This window comes from Micromys minutus, assembly GCF_963924665.1.
Source record: "Micromys minutus genome assembly, chromosome: 1".
Taxonomy (NCBI): Eukaryota; Metazoa; Chordata; class Mammalia; order Rodentia; family Muridae; genus Micromys; species Micromys minutus.
In genome coordinates, this window is record NC_137969.1 from 100065214 (window position 1) to 100087606 (window position 22393).

Sequence of the window (22393 nt, forward strand, 5' to 3'; positions counted from 1 at the left end):
GGGCCCTTAACTGCCCAACGTACACCCCGAGATTGACAGCCAATCCAAGGATACAGGGCTGAATCTCTTCCTGTACAGAAAGGTGACCACTTAGGTTGGGCAGGAATAAACAAATTACCCTTTGGCTGGGAAATAGGCCAGCAACCGGCAATCCAGGTGGCATTAGCCTATCCAGGTTTTTTGTATAATTAGCAGTGACTCTATAAGTTTGGACTGACTCTGCCAACTCTTTAACTTGCTTGTGTTCGGGGTGATCATCCTCGAACATGGGAAACATTTGCCTGATGGCATGGCGTGTCTCTGGCGTACAAAAGAACTCGCACTTCCTCTCTGAGTGAAGCGGAAGAGCAGAGACGGCGGCTGCTTTAAGAGCTTCCGGTTGTGTTACAGGAGTCCTCTGTCCGGGCTGAAACCGCTCCTCCTCACATTCTGCTGCCTCCTCCTCTAAATCTTCCTCCACAGATTCAAATAATTCATCCTCTAATTTTTCTTCTGCCAGCTCTAAGGCCTTTTGTTCCTTTAGCGGATACAAAGCATTCTCTCTGGGAAACTTGTACTCTGTTTCCCCGGACGAGATCCTCTCTTTTCCCAGCGTTTTTTCCACCGCCACCTCTCCGTTTCTGACTTGTTTTGAACATGTCTCTCGGAGACTACCTTTTAAGCTTTTTTCTTGCGCGATCCCTTTTTTTATTACACTCTGTTTCTGACACACCCTCTTGGTGCTGCGTGATAACTTTCTGTCTAGATAACTTCCACAACAGTAATGTTACAACAGTTACCACAAATGCAAGCAATAACCCTTCTACTTCCGGAGAAAATCCAAGAAGAGACATGCCTAAGTTTTTGGCACGCTCTTTTGGCACCCCGTAAAATCCAAAGAGAGACATGTCTCTCGGAGCTTACCATTTACCTTTTCACAGTTCTGAATCCACTTCAGCGAACTGAAGGGTCCCCTTGGCGCTCCTGGGATTTTCGGCACCACTTGTCGCACGCCCCACGTCCCGCCGGCAGGAATAGGTGTGCAACCACAGGATTCTTCTGCGAACAACCTTTATTGTACAATACTCTGAGCAGGGGATCTCCCTGAGCAGGGGACTTCTCCACGCGGGAGAGAAAAGCATTGCTTATATATGCCCAGGAGACTCGTGTTGCTACCTGATTGGTGCGCCCTCCAGTAACTCAATAGCATGCCCCGAGAGCGGGCTATGACGTATGTGGCGCATGCGCTCTAAGTCTCTTGGCTGGGCAACAGCTCTGTTTGCTGAGTTCTCGGTGGGAAGCTGGCGCCATGTTTGGGTGTGGTACAAACGGCTCCCTACACACAACCATCTGTAATGAGATCTGATACCATCTCTTCTGGTGTGTCTGAAGACAGCTACAGTGTACTTTTATATAATAAATACATAAATCCTAAAAAATAAAAGAAAAATATCTTTATGGCTGGGAATCACCACAACATGAAGGAACTACCATAGTAGAGTCACCTCATTGGGACGGTTGAGAAGTATTGGTGTATTGTTTATGGACAGACCTCTAGGAGAGAGGGGGAGTGGACAGAAAATGGCGATGGGGCCACAAGCCCTGGGAAAAGTCTTTATGAGTTTTGTTGGCTTTGATTTCAAGGGGTATTTACTATGCCTTTTCCAGCTTTTTGTTTGTTTTGAGTTAGTGATTGTTCGTATATTTCTGGCTGCCTTGGAACTTTCTTTGTAGACCAGGCTGGCCTTGAACTTACAAAGATCCGGTTTCCTCTACCTCCCGAGTTATTGGGAATTAAAAAGTGGCACCACCACTAAAAGTTTGATTTTGTATGCTTTGAGTGTGTGGCAATGTGCGAGCGAGTGCAGTGTCCTTCGAAACCAGAAGAGGGCAGCAGACTCTGCGAAGCTGTAGTTACAAACCTAGGTCCTCTACAAGTGCAGTAGTTGCTGTTTTAACTGCTGAACCATCTCCAACAATCAACCTTCATTCTTTTCCCCTCTCTCCTCTCACCCCTAACCTCCACCGCACTCCTTGATCCACGCAATGCTCCTATCTCAGGCTCCAAGTGTCACGATTACAGGCTCAGAGGGAGGGTTGGTACAGTGGTGGTGGCGGCGGTAGAGGGTGGGGAGTGGTACACTCAGATCTCGGACTACAACTCCCTGCGTGCCCAGCGGACTTCCGAGTTATATCTCGCGCGACTTGCGGCGGTCTTGGGCTAGTTTGCTGTTCGGCTGCCGGCCGGCTACAGTCTTCAGTCGGGGAGCGTTCGCCGTGCTTTCACGATGGCTCGGCTCTGCTCAGCCCCGCAGCCTCTTGAGCCTTCTGGAGCCTCGGAGCCTCTTTAGTGCGGAAGTTCGGACCGCAGGTGGCGGGCGAGCAGGTAACCGACTGCGGTGTGGCGGTGCTGGGGGCATTCTGAATTCCGGGGCGCCGCGGCCTGGGGGCCGGGCGGGGGCCTCGTTCCACCCTAGCAGGGCTCGAGGGACCCCAGAAAGGTCCCCCAGTGAGCCTCGGAGCACCCGTTTGCCGCGAACCTGCTGGCTTAGCCTTGAGGGGTGGGACCACGGGAAGGGTCGGACAGGCTTTACACATCCCATAAACATTGTTTTGTAGCTTCGGAAGGGGAGTCGAGGGCCTGGGGTCCCTGAGGGAGCGGGGAAGGGCGTGTATCTGGCTTGCGGATGTCCTCTGGGCCGCAGTGAGTGGCCCCTGTGGACTTGAACAAACATTCGAATCTATAATGCCTTCTGTGCAGTGCAGTGCAGTGCAAGGGTTTTAAAGACAAGGGTTGTGTAAGATGCGATAACTTTTAGTCGGCGTTAGCAATACTGAGTTGGTCTCATATGTTGGCATAGCTCATTTCTGTCAAGGGGGAGTACTGCTGTGTACTGCGGCTCGTGAAGCTCTCACGGGGTCGAATCTTCAAGGCATAGTTTGGTGGACGTAGGGGCGTTGTACCAACCTTGGTTTGTTTATTGTTACTAGAACCTCTGGATGGACCTTTCCTCAGAAGCTTTGCTAATTTGCAGAAGCTGGGCAATGCTCCTCATTAACATCCGTCTGTCAGCATAAGTCATTTCACTGTGGTAAGGTGTCTGCCTTCATTGATGTTTGTCTTATCTTCTCAGTTGTTAAGATGAGCCAGCCAGTGGATGCTGGCCAACCAATGAACTTTATACTTTTGGGGGTGTGTTTGTCGCTCATTGGTTCTAGTGTGTGTATGTTTCAACGCCATAAATCTCTGCATGTCTGTCAAAAGAACAGCTCTGGAGGTACCCTCTGCTGTTCAGCATAAGAAAATGCCCTTTGTTATTTTTATTAGGTGGCAGGGACTCAGCTCGGAATTCAGTATAGAAAAAAACACCTGGATCCCAGTCTTTCAATGGCTTCAAGACAACCTGAAGTGCCTGGTAAACTTAAATTCTTATTGGTTAAGACTGTTTTGTCCTTCGGGAGTTTATTTTCTCTGAATCAGGTAGTACTGGTTCCTTGCGATCACCTTTAATATGATGTCATCACCTTCTCAGCCATGGTATAAACCCAGACTTTCACTTAGGGCCTCTTCCCTTAAGTATATGACAGAGGAGAAGAATTAACTGTAGGATGTGTCAGTGGGATTAATTTCTCTGTTTTGAGGGTGGTAAGGATAGGATGGAGGTTTGGGCAAAGTGTACAAGTCACTGTTAAATCTTCAGTTGTAAAAACATTTGCACCAACATTTAGTGTATTCTTGGCCTGTGTTGAACAGTAATGTCTGAGCTGCTGAGATCCTTGATTCCTCTTTGGACTGTTACCAGAAAGGTCAGTCTGAATCTTGGAATCTTAGAAGAATGTGCTGCAGGTCTGTTGTGAAAAGTAAGCACTTTTTTGGTTTGTTTCTCCTGAGACAGGGTTTCTCTGTGTGGTTCTGGCTGTCCTGAAACTGTATTTAGATCATGCTGGCCTTGAATTCACAGAGATCTATCATTCTGCCTCTACTTCCCAAATGCTGCCTTTAAAGGCATGAGCTACCAAATCCAGCTTAAAAAATTTTACAAATAAAGTTAAAAGTTACTGCTAAATCTGCATTTACTGTTCAAAAAAGTGTTTGTTGTCTTTTGCTTGAGACAAAGTCTCACTTTGTAGACTTGACTGTCCTGGAACTCAGAGAGATCCTCCTGTCTCTGCCTCCTGAGTGCTGGGATTTAATGTATGTATACCACACGTGGCTCAAAAAAGTTTTTGATCTCTTAGTAGAAATACTTTTCCTAGTAGATATTAACTAACTTTATTACTATTGTTTTTATGAAGCCATTGGGCGAGGTCTTCAACCTTGGTTTGAAATTGCACCCCAGTTAGATGGGTTAGTGGAAGTTTTCTTCATATGTCCTGATACCATTTGTCTCTACCATCATGTGTGTCTTTCATTTATCCTGGGCTCTCAAAGTCCTTGTCATCATGCCAAGCTATGGTGTGTGGTACTCATGAGATTATGGCTTTGTGACATAGAAGCATGGAATGGTAAGCACAAGGTGGGAGCCCTGGTTTTGATGTCTACTGCACATTTGCTAGCTGTGTGATATTGCTTATGTACCACAGTTGTCTGAGCTGGGAAATGGAAAAAGAGTTTACTTAGTGAGGATTAAATCAAGGAGGATGTAGTAGTGGCTATTCCTGGTTGTCAACTTGACTATACCTGGAATGAACCACAATCCAGAATTGGGAGGCTTACCTGTGATCCTGATCTTGAGGCATAGTGGCTATGAATCTTAGGACACTAAGGCAAGGAGATCTCTGAGTGAAATTTCATTTGGGACAAAGCAAGTCCCAGATCTAGGTGTGGTGGTACCTTCTGTTGAGATTTACATAAGGACATTGGAAGAACGAAGGCACACTCTCTTAGCCTGCTTGCCTTATGGGACTGAGCATCTGCTAGGTCCTTGGAATTCCCTTCACAGGGCTGCCTACCATTGTTGGGGAGTTGGATTATAGCCTGTAAGCACCAACAAATTACCTTACTATATAGAGACTACCATAAGTTTGTGACTCTAGAGAACCCAGACTAATACAGAAGTTGGTAGCAGAAGTGGTGTATTGCTGTGATAGGCCTGACCATGCTTTTGTTTGGAAGAATGTGGATTTTGGGACTTTGGATTTGGAAAGCCATGAAAGGCTTTAAATGGGGCTTAATGGGCCATCTTAGTAAGAATATGGAAGACATTGTTACTGAGAATGATTTGAATTTCGTCAACTTGGTCCAAGAGGTTTCAGTGGAGAATTTTAGTTTGTGGCATAGAGACTGTTTTTGTAGTATTTTGGTGAAGAATATGGCTGCTTTTGCCCTTGTCCAAAAAGTCTGCCTGAGGTTAAGGTGAAGAGATTTTGATTAATTGCTTTGTAAAAAGAAGTCTCAAAACAGCCTGGTGTAAATTCTGTTGTTTGTTTACTAAAGTTCACTTTTATGAAGATCATTTTAATGAAAAGGAGCAAGTTGAAAAAGAAAAAATACAAAATATATGGTTCGAGTATTAAGGGGACACCAAGAAGTGAAATGGAGCTGAATCCTGTATTCAAGAATATTAAATTGAGGGCTGGAGAGATGGCTCAGAGGTTAAGAGCACTGACTGCTCTTCCAGAGGTCCTGAGTTCAATTCCCAGCAATCACGTGGTGGCTCACAAGTTTCTGTAGTAGGATCTGATGCCTTCTTCTGGTGTGTCTGAGGAGAGGGCATACAATTCCAGGAGATTGACATACAGATCTTTAAATTCAAGGTCAGTCTACAGAGAAAGATCCAGGACAGCTAAGCTTAGGTACTGAAGGAGTTAGAAAAGAGGAATCTAGTGGTAATGTAATAGAAGGGGGGGGGTGTTCCAGCTCCTGCAAGCGGCAGCTTCGGTCATGTGACTCTGGCCTTATATTAAAGAGAAGGAGACTACTGGGACAATTGATGCTGGTTAGCTGGAGCTAAGAAATTAGTGATGATTAAGGAGAGAACAGCATCAGTGAGGTGAAATCTAGGAAGTGTTAGAGGACAAAAGACTGTGTTTCAGGGATAGCCAAGGTTGTACCTCATGTTGCAGCTATACTTGGTAATGTGTAAGAATTACCCAGGTGGTGCTGGTTTTGAATGCATGAAGGAATCATGAAGAACAGCTGAGGCTTGGAACTGTGAGAGGCCATGGGGGGCCATTGGTGAAAGTACAGCCTCAGTTGTAGTTGACAGTCCAGGACTGAAGGGGTCATGCAAAGGATTTGAGGATTGGCACCATGAAGGGAGCCTATGAGCGGCTACTGGTGAAGCCGTGTTGCAGCCTTAGACAGCAGTGTTTTGGAGATTCCCGTACCATGAGATGACCACCAAGAACAGCAGTGGCAGTGGAGAACAGGCACCTGGAGCCTAGAAGACGAGGCGTGTTCTACAAAGGGCAGAGCTGGAGAAGTGACCCAAGCCCTTGGAGACCAGAAGTTTGTGAGGAACCTAGATATTGGATGTTAGAGTCTGATTTTGCTTTTGATTGTGACTGTGCCTTGATATTTTTCCTTCTTTAAGGAAGAACGTATTTTAATTGAGCCCACAGTTAAGAGACTTTGAAGTGAAAAAAAGACCTTGAATTTTAAAAGAGATTGGGTATTTTAAAGGGATTGAAAATTTAATTTGTAAAAACTGTGGAACCCTTAAGGTTATTTAGATATTGGGGATGAATAAGAAAGTAAGGGTTGAGGCTTAACAGTGATTTGTGTGTCAAGTTGACAAGGGGTCAGTTGTATTGGCTGGCTTTATGTTAAGTTGACACAGGCTGGAGTTATCACAGAGAAAGGAGCCTCAGCTGAGGAAATGCCTCCATGAGATCCAGCTGTAAGGCATTTTCTCAACTAGTGATCAAGGGAGGAGGGCCCATTGTGGGTGGTGCCATCCCTGGGCTGGTAGACCTGGGTTCTAAAAGAAAGCAGGCTGAGCAAGCCAGGGGAAGCAAGCCAGTAAGTAACATTCCTCCATGGCCTTTGCATCAGCTTCTGCTTCCTGACCTGCTTGAGTTCCAGTCCTGACTTCCTTTGGTGATGAACAGTAACGTAGAAAGTGTAAGCTGAATAAAACCCTTTTCTCCCCAGCTTGCTTCTTGGTCATGTTTGTGCAGGAATAGAAACCCTGACTAAGACAGAGGGCTCTAGGTGCCAGGTAATTTTTGTTTGCATGTCTTTTTTCCTTGAGATAACAATGTACATACTGTAAATTCACCTAAAGTGGGTGATTTCTTGGTTGGTGTGTACCCATTAGGAAATACATCTCATTGCCCTCTCCCTGGCCCTTGGCAACCAGTAACTTCTTGGACTTGTTAGTTATTAATATTGGTGATAGTCACATGGTAGCTTTGGATCCTTTTGATAGGGTTTGGGACTTGTTGCCAGGCAGGTTGGTACCTTGAAGAGTACAATTATGTAACTGGAAAGTATCACCTTGAAGGCAGGTTCTGGATCAGTAAGCAGACAAATGGACCCGGCTCTCTGGTCTGGCACAGCTGAAAGTATGCTGGAAGCATGGTGCCTTTGTGGAAGCTGGACCTTCCAGCTGTCAGTTCTCGTGGACAGGAAGGGCAGGCTGGAGCTGGCAGTGTTGATGAGAGTGGCAGTCAGTAATGTCTGATCATCAGAATGCTGGAAGCTAGAGGTGGTGCCAGACCACAGACTGTTTCTTGTAGGTCTCTTTGGATGGAAGACAAAGAAGGCACAGGGCTCATCATAAACTTTCTCTCTGAACTGAGGCAAATCCTTTCACCACTAGGCTTTAATGTCCTCATCAAATGAGACACTGACAGGCTACAGAGTGAGGGGAGAAACACAGAATGATACCTTCAGTCACTTTTTATCCTCAGTGTTGTATGACTGAGAGTTTAGCATGCAAGCTGTGAAATGATATAGGTTTTTTTTTTTTTTTAAACTGGGAATTGTGCTTTGAAGTTGGGACTTCGCATAGGTAAATTTAACTTGAGGTTCAGGTTCTTTATTCTCTAAAAATCAATTAAGGTGGTATGTGCCTGTAGTCCTAGCACTTGGGTAGAGCTGAGGCAGAAAGATTGACACAACGTGAGGCCAGCTGTGCAAGTTATATAGTGAGTACCAGCCAGCCAGGACTACCTAGCAAGACCCTACCTAATAGGCTCTTGTTGCTGAGCCAATATAGTACATCGTGGTGGATAGAGAAGGCTGTGAGCACTGCTACTGGTGCTATTATTACTCCCTTGAGTGGATTAGTTGTCCCCTACAAAAAGATTTTTTTTTTAAGATTTATTTATTTAGTTTATGTATGTGAATATACTGCTACTGTCTTTAGACACACCAGAAGAGGGCATTAGATTCCATTACAGATGGTTGTGAGCCACCATGTGGTTGCTGGGATTTGAACTCAGGACCTCTGGAAGAACAATCAGTGCTCTTAACCACTGAGCCATCTCTCCAGCCCCCACAACTTTTTTACTTACAGATTAACTTAAAGCCACTAGTATGTTCAGTTGATGTCCCATATTGACAGGTGTCTCTGTTCTTAGCTCTTGCTCCCAGTGGGCCTCTAAGCAAGATGTCCCTGCCCATCGGGATGTGCCGCCGGGCATTCAGCTATGATGATGCCCTAGAGGACCCTGCACCCATGACTCCTCCTCCATCAGACATGGGCAGCATCCCCTGGAAGCCAGTGATTCCAGAGCGCAAGTATCAGCATCTTGACAAGGTACCTTACCCTGCTGATGGCTTCTGGCAAACTCACCCTCTTTTCCCTCCTTTTCCTCCAGAAGCTTCAGTGTTTCTCAGTCCCTACAGAATCAGGCAGCACTTGTTCCTTCTGTTCATCTTCTGTGCCTTTACAAATCCAAAGACTGAACAGCAGTGTTGACTACACGAGATGCTTCTGGAGTTCACTTCCCAGCTAAAACTCCAGAGCTTCCATACCTGAGTTCTAATGAATCCTGCTTGCTTCTTTGTAGCTTCCCTGTTATCCAGCCATAGAATAATGAGGTAGTGGGGAAAATTAATTTATGTAGAATGCATACCCTCTCCTCACAGCCTGATCACTTATGTAGTCAGATTTTTATGCACTAAATGAAGTTTTACACTGGGAAGTTTTACTGTCTCTTGTGTGATGGCAGTGTGAAAAAGTTTCAGATTTTGGGGCACTAGAGAGTTTGAGTATTTAGTGATTCTCTGTATTGTATTGCAGTGTTAAGCTGAAAGTCTGGCATAGAGTTCATAAAACCTTTAAGAGGTTTGTTTTGTGGCCAGTGTCCACTTCTAACATTTCTTCACTTAGCAGGTTACATATTCCTGTGACTTTATCCAAAGAAGTAAGTCTAGCTGTGTGGCTCCTCTGTTCTACTCACATCCTTCCATACCTCTCTTGAACAGGCAGAGGAAGGAGCGGCCAGTGTCTCTTCCCTTGCGGTGACTCCATCAACAGCCATTGACAGTTCAGACAAGGCCCCTGTGGTGAAGGCTAAGGCTACCCATGTCATCATGAGTTCCCTGATCTCAAGTAAGCGCCCTTCAGTCTCAGCAGAGTAAAGCGAGTGAGGAAGAAGTGGGGCCTCACATATGAGTGGCTGCTGAACCCCTCAGCTCCACCTCATCAAGAAGGAAGATTTGTTGACTGTTAAGTATCTCATTGGCTTAGGTACATACCTAAGTCAACTGTTGTTTGATATATAGTCTCGTTTTCCCTTCTGTGGTCTTGGATAAGTTACTTAATAGTAGATGCTGTACCCCACTTTTCTGAAGTAGGGATCTAGTTGGCAGGTTGATGGTAAGGTTGAATAGCTAGTTCATTAGCAGGAGCTTAGATATGCTCTAGGTGTGTTGTAGAGTGTGTGGCACACCAGAGGTTGGCCCTCTGGCCTTTCACTATTGCATGCATATTTGTTTGGCTTTGTTTTGAGACAGGTCTTGCTGTGTACCCTTTTGACTTTGAACTCAAAACAGTCCTTCTGTTTTTGTGTTCTTTTTTAAAATTCTTATTATTTTTCAATGTAGAAATGCTGTCTTTATGTATACACACATCTACACGCCAGAAGACAGCATCAGATCCCTTTATAGATGGGTCATGAACCATTATGTAGTTGTTGAGAATTGAACTCAGGACCTCTGGAAGAGCAGCCAGTGCTTTTAACCACTGAGCCATCTCTCTAGCTCTTCATCTTAGACTTCTGCCATAAGTACCTAAGCTGCTTCCTTCTCAAGGGTCATTCTGGCAGGTGTGGGAAGTTAATCAGTCCGTGGCTCCCATGTTGGCAGTAATCCCCACCGCAGCACTGAGCTGCACAGAGCTTCTTGGTTGGCTCTTCTGTCAGAGCTCTCTACTTTTCTCCAGGAGGGCATCAGTTGTCTTGGTTTTCTGTCACCGATCCATTTGAAGCAGCAGCTCCAACTTGTAGTTTGAAGCTTGACTGTTCTGGCATCATACCTCACAGCTGGCTTCCAAGGGCACTGGGCATGCACGTGGTACACATAAAGGAAGTGGAATAAACCCAAAGTCCACCTGGTGTGAGGACAGTCTTCAGCTACCATGCTCATGTACAGTGTGCAATGTTGTAGAAAAAAAAATCATCTCTTGTTCATTCCATAGTGTGAGTGACTTGTGACATCATAAGCCAAGCTGAAAGGCCCTGGTTAGCTGGGCCAGAAACAGTTAACAGGCAGGTCATACATAAGAAACTTATGTAAGAGTGTGTAGGCCTGGGCTAGTTCAAGGCGGGTTGTCATGCTGCGACTCTGGCTGTCACCTTGGTGCCAGCTGGCAAGAATGCTTCCCTTTGGCAAAGTTTCTGTGCAGGTGGTAATTCTCTGAGGGAACTTAGTGCTTTGGGACTTCTTACTGTGTCCATGCATCGGGTGCCTTTTGCTGTTACTGAATGTGAAGTGTCCGAGTCTGAGTGAGAGGAGGTAAGGCATTCAGCATCCCTTCAGGGCAGTTTGCTTTTTTGGTGTGCTGTGAGGGAAGGCTGGCTTCTGAGGGAGCCTTTGTGTCAGGGCATGTGTGAGGTACCCTGACTCTCCAGTGCTCAGTATGGCCTCGTGCTTCTGGGGAGAACAAGACACCTGTACTGTCCTGGCTGGTTTGCTACTGGTGAGGGGTTGAGCATAACTGTCCTCTTTTCAGAACAGACCCAGGAGAGCATCCAGCGTTTTGAACAACAGGCAGGACTTCGAGATGCTGGCTACACACCCCATAAGGGCCTTACCACTGAGGAGACCAAGTACCTTCGCGTGGCAGAAGCACTCCATGTAAGCAAGCAGGGTCATCATGGTTGGATCTGCGATTGTGGTTTACGAGTTTCCAGCTTAGCTGTCTGGCATCAGTGGAGAGTGACAAGAAGAGAATAGGCAGACAAACCAGGATGGCCCTGCTAAGGTGGCACTCCTGGCTGAAGGCTTGGGCTCCTTAGCTGCAGATATTTTGCTGGCTGCTCTGGAAAGTGAGGGCATGTCATAAGTATGGCATGCATGAGAACTCTGAACTGTGGACTGTTTTATATGCCAGAGTGGTTGCCTGGGAGGGAGGGAAAGGGGAATCACACAGGTCTAAGAGTTCATAGTTCAGCTGAGCAACATTATCTGCTTGTTTATTTAGAGATAGGGTCTTTGTATATATATGCAGGCTTGTATGGTGGGATAGTCCTTTAGTCACAGTGTGTATGTGAGCATGAGGGTTTCCAGGCTAGCCAGGAAAAACAACAAAAAAACAAAACCAAAATCCAGGCTACCCTTGAACTGATCCTCCTGCCTCTGCTTCTCAAGTGCAGGGTTTAGAGGTCTGTACCACCATGCCCAGTGAATACTTAACTTAAAAAAAGAAATTCCACTCAGGAGCTGGTCTTTAATCCCAGCTTTTGGGAGGCAGAGGCAGGTGTGGATCTCTGGGTTCAAGGCCAGCCTGGTCAGCTTAGTGAGTTCCAGGTAATTGAACCAGGTAATTGAAATGTGTTCTACCACTGAGCTCCATGTCCAGCCTCTTGCCCATTGCTTTTGTCTTCTGGATTTATTTTCTTTGCATGGTGTTTTGTCTCCATGTATTTCTATGCATTTACTTTATACTTAGTACCTGCAAAGGCCAGAAGAGGGCATCTGACCTCCTGAACAGGAGATACAGATGATTGTGAGCTGCCATATGGGTGCTGGGAATAGAACTTGGGTCCTCTGGAAGAATAGCTGGTGCTCTTAACTGCTGAGCCATCTTTCAAGCCCCCAACCTCTAGTTTTTGAGATATATCTTTCTGTGTAGTTAAGGCTTGCCTCAAGTAATGGTTCTCCTTCCTCAGTCTCAGGTACTGTGGTTACTGATAAAGTCACCACTCCTGTCTGTGATAAAGTTTTAATGACTTTCTTAAAAACATTTTTTTTTTATTGTGTGTGTTGGTTCATGCCATGAAACATGTGGAGGTCAGAGAAAAACTTGTAGAAGTTAGTTCTTTCCTCCCACCCTGTAGATTGTTGGCCTGACAGCAAGTGCCTTTCCTCACCGACCCATCTCACTGGTGTTCACATGATTCTAGAGAGGCCGCTTTATACTAACTGGTGTTCTATGACTTCATATAATTCACATAATCTTGACATCCTTGGAGTAGATACTCTGTTGTGTAAACAAAGAAGATAAATCAGTTAGTAAGGTACAGAAGCAAGAGAACCACTCCCTAGAAACCATGTATAAAGGCAGATATGGTGATGTTGGCCACCTCAGTGCTAGGGAGGCAAAGATGGGTGGATTCCTGGAGATTGCTGTCAAACCAGCCTAGTCTAGTCAGCCCCAGATCCCAGGGAGAGATGATCTCAACAAAACAAAAATAATAATACAAAACAACTCCCCAAACAAAAAACTACTATGGTCTCAGACATGGTGGTAGCACACCTGTACTTCCAGTTCACTCTGGGGGTGAGCTTGGAGACCCTCCTCCTAGCTGCCTGAGGATGCTCAGTCTGTTCCTGGCTTCCTTTGGATGAAGATATAGAACTCTCAGCTCCTCCTGCACCATGCCTGCCTGGATGCTGCCATGCTCTTGTCTTAATAATGAACTGCATCTCTAAACCTGTAAGCCAGCCTCAGTTAAATGTTATTTATAAGACTTGCCTTGGTCATGGTGTCTGTTCACAGCAATAAAACCCTAACTAAGACACAGGTCATATGCACACCTTCCCCTCACTGTACACACACACACACACACACGCACACACACACACACACACACACAAATATAGCCAGTCACATAAAAAATAAAAATCTTTAACACAAGAAAGAAAATAAAATCCAAGTAACCATTACAAGTTCCTTTGGGCATAGGGAGAACATCAAAGACACAGGTGACAGTGTACAGTGTGCGTATGTAGGTGTGAGGAAAAAACAGGGCAGATGGTGTGCATTGTGCAGTGAGTGTTTCAGATGAATCTGCAGGTTAAGTTTAAAAGCCACTCCTATGAGAAATCCTGTTAAGCTGATACCCTTTGAACTTTGACAAGACAGATGCTTCTGAAGGGCAGGCACTCTTGTTTTTGCCTTTCATTTTGTAGCAAGATTGTCAAATTAATGGGTTAAGTCAGCTTAGGTCCAGCAGAGGTGTGTCCCTCATAGAGAATAAACATACTACTGTAGAGCCTCAACTTAGACCTATGAAGCAGCTCTGACTTTGCTAAGCCACTGCTGTCAGCAGTACTTTGATAACGCTGTGGAGGTGGTTGGTTATGGGGAAAAGGAGGGAAAGTAAGGTAGGTTTCTCAGAAGCATTTCACTAAAGAGGACAGCAAACCTGCGTCTTGGCTTTGAAAGTCTGAGAAGGGCTGAGCTTGTACTAAAAGACAGGAGCAGAATACAAGGCCAGGCCTAAGCAGTATGCAGCTTGGTGGTTCTTTCCATAGTTCTGGTGTTTGGCTTGTAGCACAGGAATGTTTGAGATGCCGTAAAGTTCCGTGTGGTGTGGAAGGAACAAAATCACTGCTGCCTCAAGTTAGGATGTACATCAGAGGGTGATCTGTTGTGTGTCTGATTTCACTTTGAAAAGTCTCTTCTCACTCATTGGTACAGAAACTAAAGCTGCAGAGTGGAGAGACAACAAAAGAGGAGAAGCACCCTGCATCAGCCCAGTCTACCCCGAGCAGCACCCCTCAGTCGTCCCCTAAGCAGAAGTCCAGGTGAGTCTCCCTGGACCCTGGGGAGGCCAGTGCTGAGCTGATGCTGGGCTCCAGCCTGTGGGGTCTGGTTGCTTTGGTGTAAGATACTTACAGTGACATAGGAAGATGATATACAGGAATATGTATTTAATTTTCTGTTCCAGGGGCTGGTTTCCATCTGGCTCCTCAACAGCCTTACCTGCTCCAAATCCTCACACAATGGATCCTGGGAGTGGAAATGATAGGAACTCAGCAGACAAATGGAGCCTCTTTGGACCACGACCCCTGCAGAAATCTGATTCTGGTAAGGCAGCTTCAGAAAGAGTATTGGGACCCCCAGCTACTGTGTAGGCTGGGGTATATATAATCTGTGGTTTTCCTTGGCAGGTTTTGCCATTCAGGCTTACAAAGGTGCCCCCAAACCCTCTCCTATGGAGGTGATGCGTGTCCAGACCACACGAGTAGGTGAAGATCCAGCAGTCTTCAAGCCGCCAAAAATGGATGTCCCAATGGTAGAAGGAAAGAAACAACCACCTCGAACCCATAATATCAAACCACGTGACCTGAATGTGCTTACACCCACTGGCTTCTAGAATGCTTTCTGTCCAGGGTAACTTCTCTGGTCTGACATAGGAGTGATTTGGCTGAGGCCTGAGTGAGTGTGTAGATTTTTGTGTGAGAGAAACCATTTTGCACTGCTTTCAGGTTGATGGGAAATGTCAGTGGTGTAGAGTGGAGGACCTCACTATTTTTTAATCATTTATCCTAGAGAAGGACTCTGATCCTTGTTTTCCTAGGTAAATTGTGCTGGAGTGCTTCCAATACTAAGTAAGGCTGCTTGATTCTTTTCCCATGATCACTGTGAGCACTGACAAATCATGGTAGAGGTGCCCACCAACCAGTTTGCACAGTGGAGGCCTCCTGACATGCATTAGCCTGGACTTCTCTGAGAGCTGGGCACAGCTCACAGCTACACTTGGCAGGACCTTGGCTCTGTCTCTCTCTGTAGCCCTGACTGTCCTGGAAATAGCTTTTAAGACCAGGCTGGCCTTGAATTTAAGGAGATACACCTGCCTGCTTCAAATGCAGCCCCCTTTCTCTTTCGCACTTTAATATGAAATTAACTTTAATTCAGTATGCTAGTTTCGTACTAGCAAATGGTTCCCCACTCCGATTCCATTATTAAAGACTAAGCTCGGACAGGGTATCACCCCTAGTTCCTGGATACTATACTTTTAGTTGTGTGTTTTGGGATATCTCACTTTTGTAGCCATGGCTAGCCTGGAAGTCAATCAGTAGATGCACAGATGTACCTGCCTCCGCCTCCTATTGCTGGGATTGAAGGTGTACACAACCACACCCAGGGCAAGCTTTTGTTAAAGAGGATGATAGGCACAACTGGATTCTAGTCTTCAGGTTCACATGAAGTTGGTGCCACTGTATTCTGATAACACTGAGACCATTTTCCACCACGTTAGCCTCAGCTGTTCAGTAACACATACCAAGGAAGGGAGGCAAGGAAGTGCCCCTTTGTGTTCCCATTGTTCACAGGTCTGTTGGTCTTGAACACTCACAAACAAAATTGCTCGATCATTTTAGATAGTAGTCTGTTTACATAATGAGCTAACCTCATAGAGAAGCCCTGGAGTCTAAGATTGTTGTAAAAATTAATTTATTTGTGTTATCTTGTATTGACAAATAAAAATCTTTACTACTTTCTCAAGCCCAGGTCTTTTTTGTCCATTCTGCCTGCCCCGTAGTGGAGCCTGAGCATAATAAACTTCCTATTGTATCTTACTGACAGCAGATGTTTAACAGTCTATCCTTTTGTTTCTTTGCCTGCTTTGCTATATTAGATAACAAATTGGCCACAGAGATTCATATTCATGGGCAATATAAAAAGTCTCATATAGAATGTGGTCTATTCAGGAAAAACTAATGTCTTTCCAGTACCTTGACCAGTGTAACACTGATGGATTGTTCAGAAGGGTTCTTTCACATCTTGCATGGAAATGTTGGACATATAGTGCATATCATTGCCTGTTTCAAAGCATAGATAAATAATTTAATAAAAAATATATACACCTTGTATGTTTAAGCCAAATTTGAATAGGCTAGGATAAAGATTAAAAAAAAGGTTATATATACTGAAGAGTTACAAAGTTATTACAACCTACAGATAAATAAGATAGGTTTGGTCCTATGATATTCCTAACTACTTCAGGGCTTCTAAGTAGCTGGCGACAGTGAGGAGGTATTCTTGGTGCTCAGTGCTTAGAAGTCTGGCTGCCTCAGTGCTCTGAAGCAGGCTCTGTGTCAGGGTTCAAGTCCGCAGCATAGAAGAGAAGCAGCTTCAACAAATGCACTTTGTCTTGAAGCTGGGGGACTAAAGGTTCTCCCAGTATGTGGACCAGGCGGCTGCGGAAGGCCTCAATCTGCTTCTCCACATCCACCACTGTGATGTCATCTCCTTGCTGGGGCTTGGGCTTAATTCTTTTGATGATTAAGTCTTTCCGATCGATCACTGAGCTCCGTAGGTGCTCTGCAAGAGGGAAGAAATATCTGGGTTTTTATTCTTTAGACTTTAAAAGCTAAAGTCCAGTTTTATAGGTTAGGCCTGTTGCCTGGCTACTAGGAGACAAAAGGTCTTGTGCATTATTGTGGAAGCCCCATTTCCAGAAGGTCTGTTCTTGCCCTCACTTTGCTGGGCATGGTGGTGGGTGCCTTATAGATGGATCTCTGAATTTAAGCTCATGCTGGTGTTCTAGGACAGCCGGAACTAAATAGATCCTGCCTCAATAAAAGGGAAACAAAACTTCTTAAAGAAGATAAATAAGTGATCTTACCTGCTAAGCGACATCTCCAATTCAAGAAACTACATATTAAATATCTTTTACTTTTTTTTCATTGGACTTACACAGTATACTATAAAACTATTTTATGATAACTTGGGAAAACATACTGAATTAAATTTTTTTTTACTACTTGGTGTTATGTGTTTGTACCTTTCATTGAGGGTGCTAAAAGTGCACACACAATACAGCTGTGTTTAGTTATAGGACTGGGCACAGTTAAGTGGGAAAGTGCTTGTTGAGTACGAGGAGGTGTGGCTTCACTTTCTAGTACAACTCCAACCTCATACAGGGAAGACCCTGTAGTTTGCCCCAGCCAGGCAGAATAAAACTAAAGTGATGGAATGGAGGCCAATGCAGGAGCACAGCCATGAGTGTAGAGGCAGCCTGAGCTACACACAGAAAGTAGGGGAGAGGAGGGGGGAGAGACTTTATTTCAGCACTAAGGTTTATAAAAAAGTCCTGCCCTGAGTTCTTGGTTCCAGGCCTAAATGGTTCTCTGAGGTCACTTACTTTCTATGTATCATCACTGAATTACAGTCAACCTCCAAATGATCACAGGCAAGTAAAATTTCCTTGATACTATGTGAGGATAATCTGTAAATCGCATGTCCAGTATTGCAACATGGGTCCTCTAAGATCGAGGACATTTACTATTGTAACCTGGTATAATTATTGAAAATAAAGACCATCAACCAATATCATACACTCTTCAGATTCACCAACTGTCCCAACACTGCCCCTCATTTCTGTAGTCCTGGGACTGGGACCCATGGCTTTTCGTGTGTTAGGCAATGTTTTATCAATTATCCTCAACTCTCCCACACCAGCCCTTTCTAATTAGAAGAGTTACATTTAGTATTCATACACTTTAGTGTCTCTTTAATCAGGAACAGGTTTTAAACAGGTCACTCATTTACAAATGGTCTGGCAAGTTTAATGTCAACTTGACATAAGCTGGCATCATTTGAGAAAATGCTTCTCTGAGACTGGTTTGTAGGTAAGTCTCTAGGGCATTTTCTTCAGTGATTGATATGGGTGATGCCATCCCTGAGCACCCTAGTGTCATGAGAAAGCAAACTGAAGCTGTGCATGGGGGAGGGACAGGAAGAGGGGACAAGTGAGCAAGCTAGCGGGAAGCATGCCAGTTAGCAGCCTTTCTCCGTAGCCTCTGCTTTGACTCCTGCTTCCCAGTTCCCCTGGATGATGGACTGTGATGTGGAAGTATAAACAGAATAGACCCTTTCCTCACCAAGTCGCTATTGGTCATGGAGTTTTATCAACAATAGAAACCGAGCTGTCGGTCTGGATTTGTGGGGTACTTCCTTGAGATTGGAACAAGGTCATAAGCTCTGGCATGTGAGGCTGTGTGTCCTCAGTCCACCATGTTCAGGGGAAATGCCCCATTTCTCCGTTGTGAGGTTCCTATTTTTTTGGTCAATCTTGGTTGTGTATGCTTGTAAACCCAGCACCTGGGAACTCGAGGCAGGAGAATCTAAGTTCAGGTCAGTCTGGGCTACTTAGTGAGTGCCAGACTATCTTGAAATACAAAACAAAGTCCAATCTGAAAAAAGAAAAAACAACAGTAAAAAACTTATGTGCTTAGTAATTTGATTTGAACATTTCCAGTGACAGGTCCCGTATATACTTAGCTTGCTAAGTAGCCCAGGGTGACTGAGTTTGGTTCTCCTGCCTCACCTGAGTGCTGGGTATGCTGGGCTGCAGCTGGGCTTGGAGAACAGTTAGCCAACGAGCTGCAGTCCTAGTCTCCCAAGGATCCACTCAGCACTAAAGCTTTGCCAAGGCACTGAAGGATTCAAAGCAAAAGCTCTACCCCTGAGTGACAGCCCCAGGCATTCTCAGGTCCCTCACATCTTTTATAAGATGTGGGTCCATCTTGCTGTAGATATGCTCTATTCTGTATTTTACTGAGAGCTGTTAAAATGTAGTCCAAGAGAAGCCAGTATCTAATAGCCAGGAGAACCACTGGATCATCACCAGCTGACAAGCTAGGAATGTTCCCATCATCACAGTGATTCCAATCAAAGAACAATGCTTTAAATGTTTTGTTTTGTTATTATTTAAAAAATACTTATTTTTATTTTATGTGTGGGTGCTTTAGCTTGATCTCTGTGTAATCACATTATATCCTGTGCCCATGGAGGACAGAAGATGGCATTGGGTCCCCTGAAACTGGAGTTACCGATGCTAGTTGCCATGTGGCTGCTGGGCCTTGAACCTGGGTTCTCTATAGAAGCAGGAAGTGCTTTCAGTTACTAAGCCATTGTGATGGTTTGTATATGCTAGCTGCCTGGAAGTCAGTATTCTGCCAGCAGCCTTCAGACGAAGATGTAGATGGAACTCTCAGCTCCTCCTGCACCTGGACACTGCCATGTTCCCACCTTGATCATAATGGACTAAACCTCTGAACCCATAAGCCAGCTCCAGTTAAATGTTGTCCTTTGTAAGAGTTGCCTTGGTCATGGTGACTGCTTATAGTAGTGAAACCCCAACTAAGATGCCATCTCTCCAGCTCATATATTTTTTGAGACACACTATTTATTACTATGTAAACTTCAACTCTTCATCCTCCTGCCTTAGCTTCCTGGGTGCTGGGATTATAGGCAAATATCACCACACCTGCCTAGAATGGTGCTTTACTTACATGAACAACTGGGAAGTGCTCCTTTCTGATAATGGCCACTGCTTGTGAGCAAGTGTTCCTTACCTCGAAGCACGTGTTGATAACTGGACAACAGGAACTGCAGATGTTCAACCAGCTCATCCCATGTCTGCCACTGGGTTTTATCTGACTGCAGAAACAGAAAAACAGTGGATAATCAATGGTTCCTGTATAAAAGTATAGTTTCCAAATCTCTCACATGATGCCCAAACAGCAGGATCAGGAGAAAGTTCTGAAGCAGAAAGGAATGTACCTGACACTTGAGCAGGGATGTGGAGTTGTTCAGAAAATAGAGGGCCTGGGCCAGAGACAAGGGGAGACGGGTGGGTGTCTCACAACTGTGGAGGAATATGATCTCTAGGACTTTGCATCGTAGAAGGTGGCTCTCCATGGTAGTAAAGAACATCTCCCTGTGTGGAAAGGAGGGAGTTAAGCAGAAGCACATCAAAATAGCATACGGCACAGCTTTTGCTGAGCATTCTAACCTAATGAAGTCTACAAAACCACAGTGCTTGTAGATAGCAATGGATTTGTTAATAAATTAGTAACTTACAGAAAAATGGAACAATCTTTGACATTTGAAAAAGACAAAGCCATGTATCCTGGTGCATACCATAATTCCAGTGCCAGGCAGGAGGATAATGAACTTGAAACCAACCAGTTGGGGGCTGAACCCAGGGCCCTGTGCTCCATCAGTAGATGTACCCTTGACCTGAAATTTCTAATGCGTTTCATCAGATACAGCAGGGGAAAATGGAGCATCTTTAAAATACATTAAGTTCTTAGGAATTAGATGTTATATGCAGCAAAAAACCCTTCACAAATGAAGGTGAAATTAAAAAGAAATCAAGATAAAGCAATGTGGCAAGCCAGGTGTGGTGGTGTGCACCTTTAGATCCCAGTGCTCAGGAGGCAGAAGCAGGCAGATTTCTCAGTTTGGGGCCAGCCTGGTCTACAGAGTGAATTTCAGGACAGTAAAGGCTACATAGAGACTCTGTCTTGGAAAAAAACAACAACAAGCAAGCAAACACACACACACACACACACACACACACACACACACACACACACACACACACGAAATTAATTAACATAATTCCCCACATCCAGAGAATAAGGAGAAAAAAGTATGTCAACAGACACTGAAATCCTCAGTATTATTTAGAAAAATACCAGTCATGTTGAAATAGACCTCGTCCTCAGTCTGACAAGCTGCTTGCCCACATCTACAGGTCCCTTACAGGTTATGCTCAAAACTGAATGGCTCCCTTCCCTAGGATGAAACCAGTGAGGAGAGTGGCTCGCACCGTTTCTCTGACATTCCACTTGAAAGTTCTGGTTTAGCGAGGCAAGAAAAACAGACGAGTCATACAGGCTAGAAAGGAGAATATCAAACTCCATCTGCAGACAACTCCATTATATACGTGGAAAGGGCTAAGAAAACTACAAAAAAAATTATTAGAATAGCTGAATTTATCAAGTTTGCAAGATTTTATTTTTTTAAATATGGAAACTATCTTCCATCGTGACTTTTTCTTTACATTTTTTATTAATTTGCCTGAGTGTATATCCATTCATGTCAAGGTGTGTGGGAAGCAGGGCAACATGTGGGTCCCAGTGATTGAACTAGGTTGTCAGGTCAGCAGCAGGCACCTTTACCTCCTGAGCCCTCTTGCCAACCTTGTAAGGCTTTATGTACCACCAACAAGCCCCTGGAAATGAATACTGCCTATGTAAACCTGTGTACTGTAACAGTAAAAACGAAAAGCTGCAAACTATACCTGAATTTATAATGAATACAAATAAAGGTCACTTTATATATCTTCTAGTATAATTTGGGTGGGTGGCCAATTTGCCACTTCTGAGAAAAATCTTAGTTTTTATTTATACTGTTTTTGTTTACTGTCTAAACTTGAAGGATGACTTGTTACTCTAACTACCATGGTAGGAGGAGTTTGGGTCTGAGGGTGTCCTGCTTCTTCCCAAGAAATTACGCCTTGACTACAGATCAATTACCTGGGAACCTCCTCCTTTAACTCATCAAAGAAATTAGTAGTCCTACCCTTTTCTTCCCTTTTTAAGGCTATGGCAAGAAGTAAATTTCCTGGAGACAGCCCACTGTTTCCATGGCAGCAATGGGTGCACTCTGGAGGGGCACAGCCCCAGAGACTCCATCCCGGGACAGCTTCTCATTGCTGATGTGCCTTTCCTGCCACTATTACATAGTCTAATGATTCCGAGGCATCAGCACACCCTATGGGTAAACGTCCTACAGACCAACATGAAGATGATATTTCATGAATTAATGCTGTTTAAATGAATTAATTACTTCATAGAATTCCTAATTTGATTCAAATACTTTCAGGAAAAAAAGGTTAAGGAGATGGTTTTAGTTGTTGTTCCAGAGAGATGTAATAAAGTTAAGAACAAGAATAGAATGTGCCCCCTCCTCATAGACTAGTAAGCAGAGGCTGAAGATTAAGGAACACAATGAACTTTCATAAACCACACTAAGAAGAGAATAGGCTTGGGACAGATTTGTGATCAAGGAAAAACATTCCTTCTAGGTCAGGTCCAGGGATGAAGCCACAGGAGCACTATGATAAAGCAAGGGCATGTGACACTGCTGCTTTGAGCTTGTAATGAGCTTACAGAATGAACACTGCTTTGAACTTATTATCAGCATCCTTCTGTAACTCCTCTTTTGTATAACATCTTATCTATGAGGTAATTTTATAAAGGACTTTGTCTAGG

At 44.5% G+C, this 22393-nt stretch overlaps 2 protein-coding genes across 5 annotated transcripts in view; one reads left to right on the forward strand and one right to left on the reverse strand.

Annotated features, from left to right (window-relative positions):
- Window positions 1–2226: 2226 nt before the first annotated feature.
- On the forward strand, window positions 2227–15769 carry KIAA1191. Of its 4 annotated transcripts, XM_080918964.1 has the most exons (9): window positions 2227–2365; window positions 2971–3071; window positions 3308–3395; window positions 8509–8687; window positions 9359–9485; window positions 11106–11230; window positions 14019–14125; window positions 14269–14408; window positions 14492–15769. In XM_080918964.1, the coding sequence occupies exons 3-9, from the start codon at window positions 3368–3370 to the stop codon at window positions 14695–14697; spliced, it is 912 nt and encodes a 303-aa protein (XP_080775090.1). In that variant the 5' UTR covers window positions 2227–2365; window positions 2971–3071; window positions 3308–3367; the 3' UTR covers window positions 14698–15769. The 4 variants fall into 4 exon arrangements, with proteins under 4 accessions (XP_080775090.1, XP_080775091.1, XP_080775093.1 ...); XM_080918965.1 differs by lacking the exon at window positions 3308–3395; XM_080918967.1 differs by lacking the exons at window positions 3308–3395; window positions 8509–8687 and having other exon boundaries at window positions 14492–15768.
- A 539-nt stretch (window positions 15770–16308) lies between these two features.
- Window positions 16309–22393, reverse strand: part of SIMC1 (SUMO interacting motifs containing 1) — a gene marked incomplete at its 5' end in the record, with an annotated part of 41164 nt that continues 35079 nt past the window's right edge. Inside the window, 3 exons of the mRNA XM_080918945.1 lie at window positions 16309–16646; window positions 19685–19769; window positions 19893–20049. Coding sequence (XP_080775071.1) covers window positions 16396–16646; window positions 19685–19769; window positions 19893–20049 — 493 coding nt within the window. The 3' untranslated portion in view covers window positions 16309–16395. The remainder of the gene's footprint in view (window positions 16647–19684; window positions 19770–19892; window positions 20050–22393) is intronic.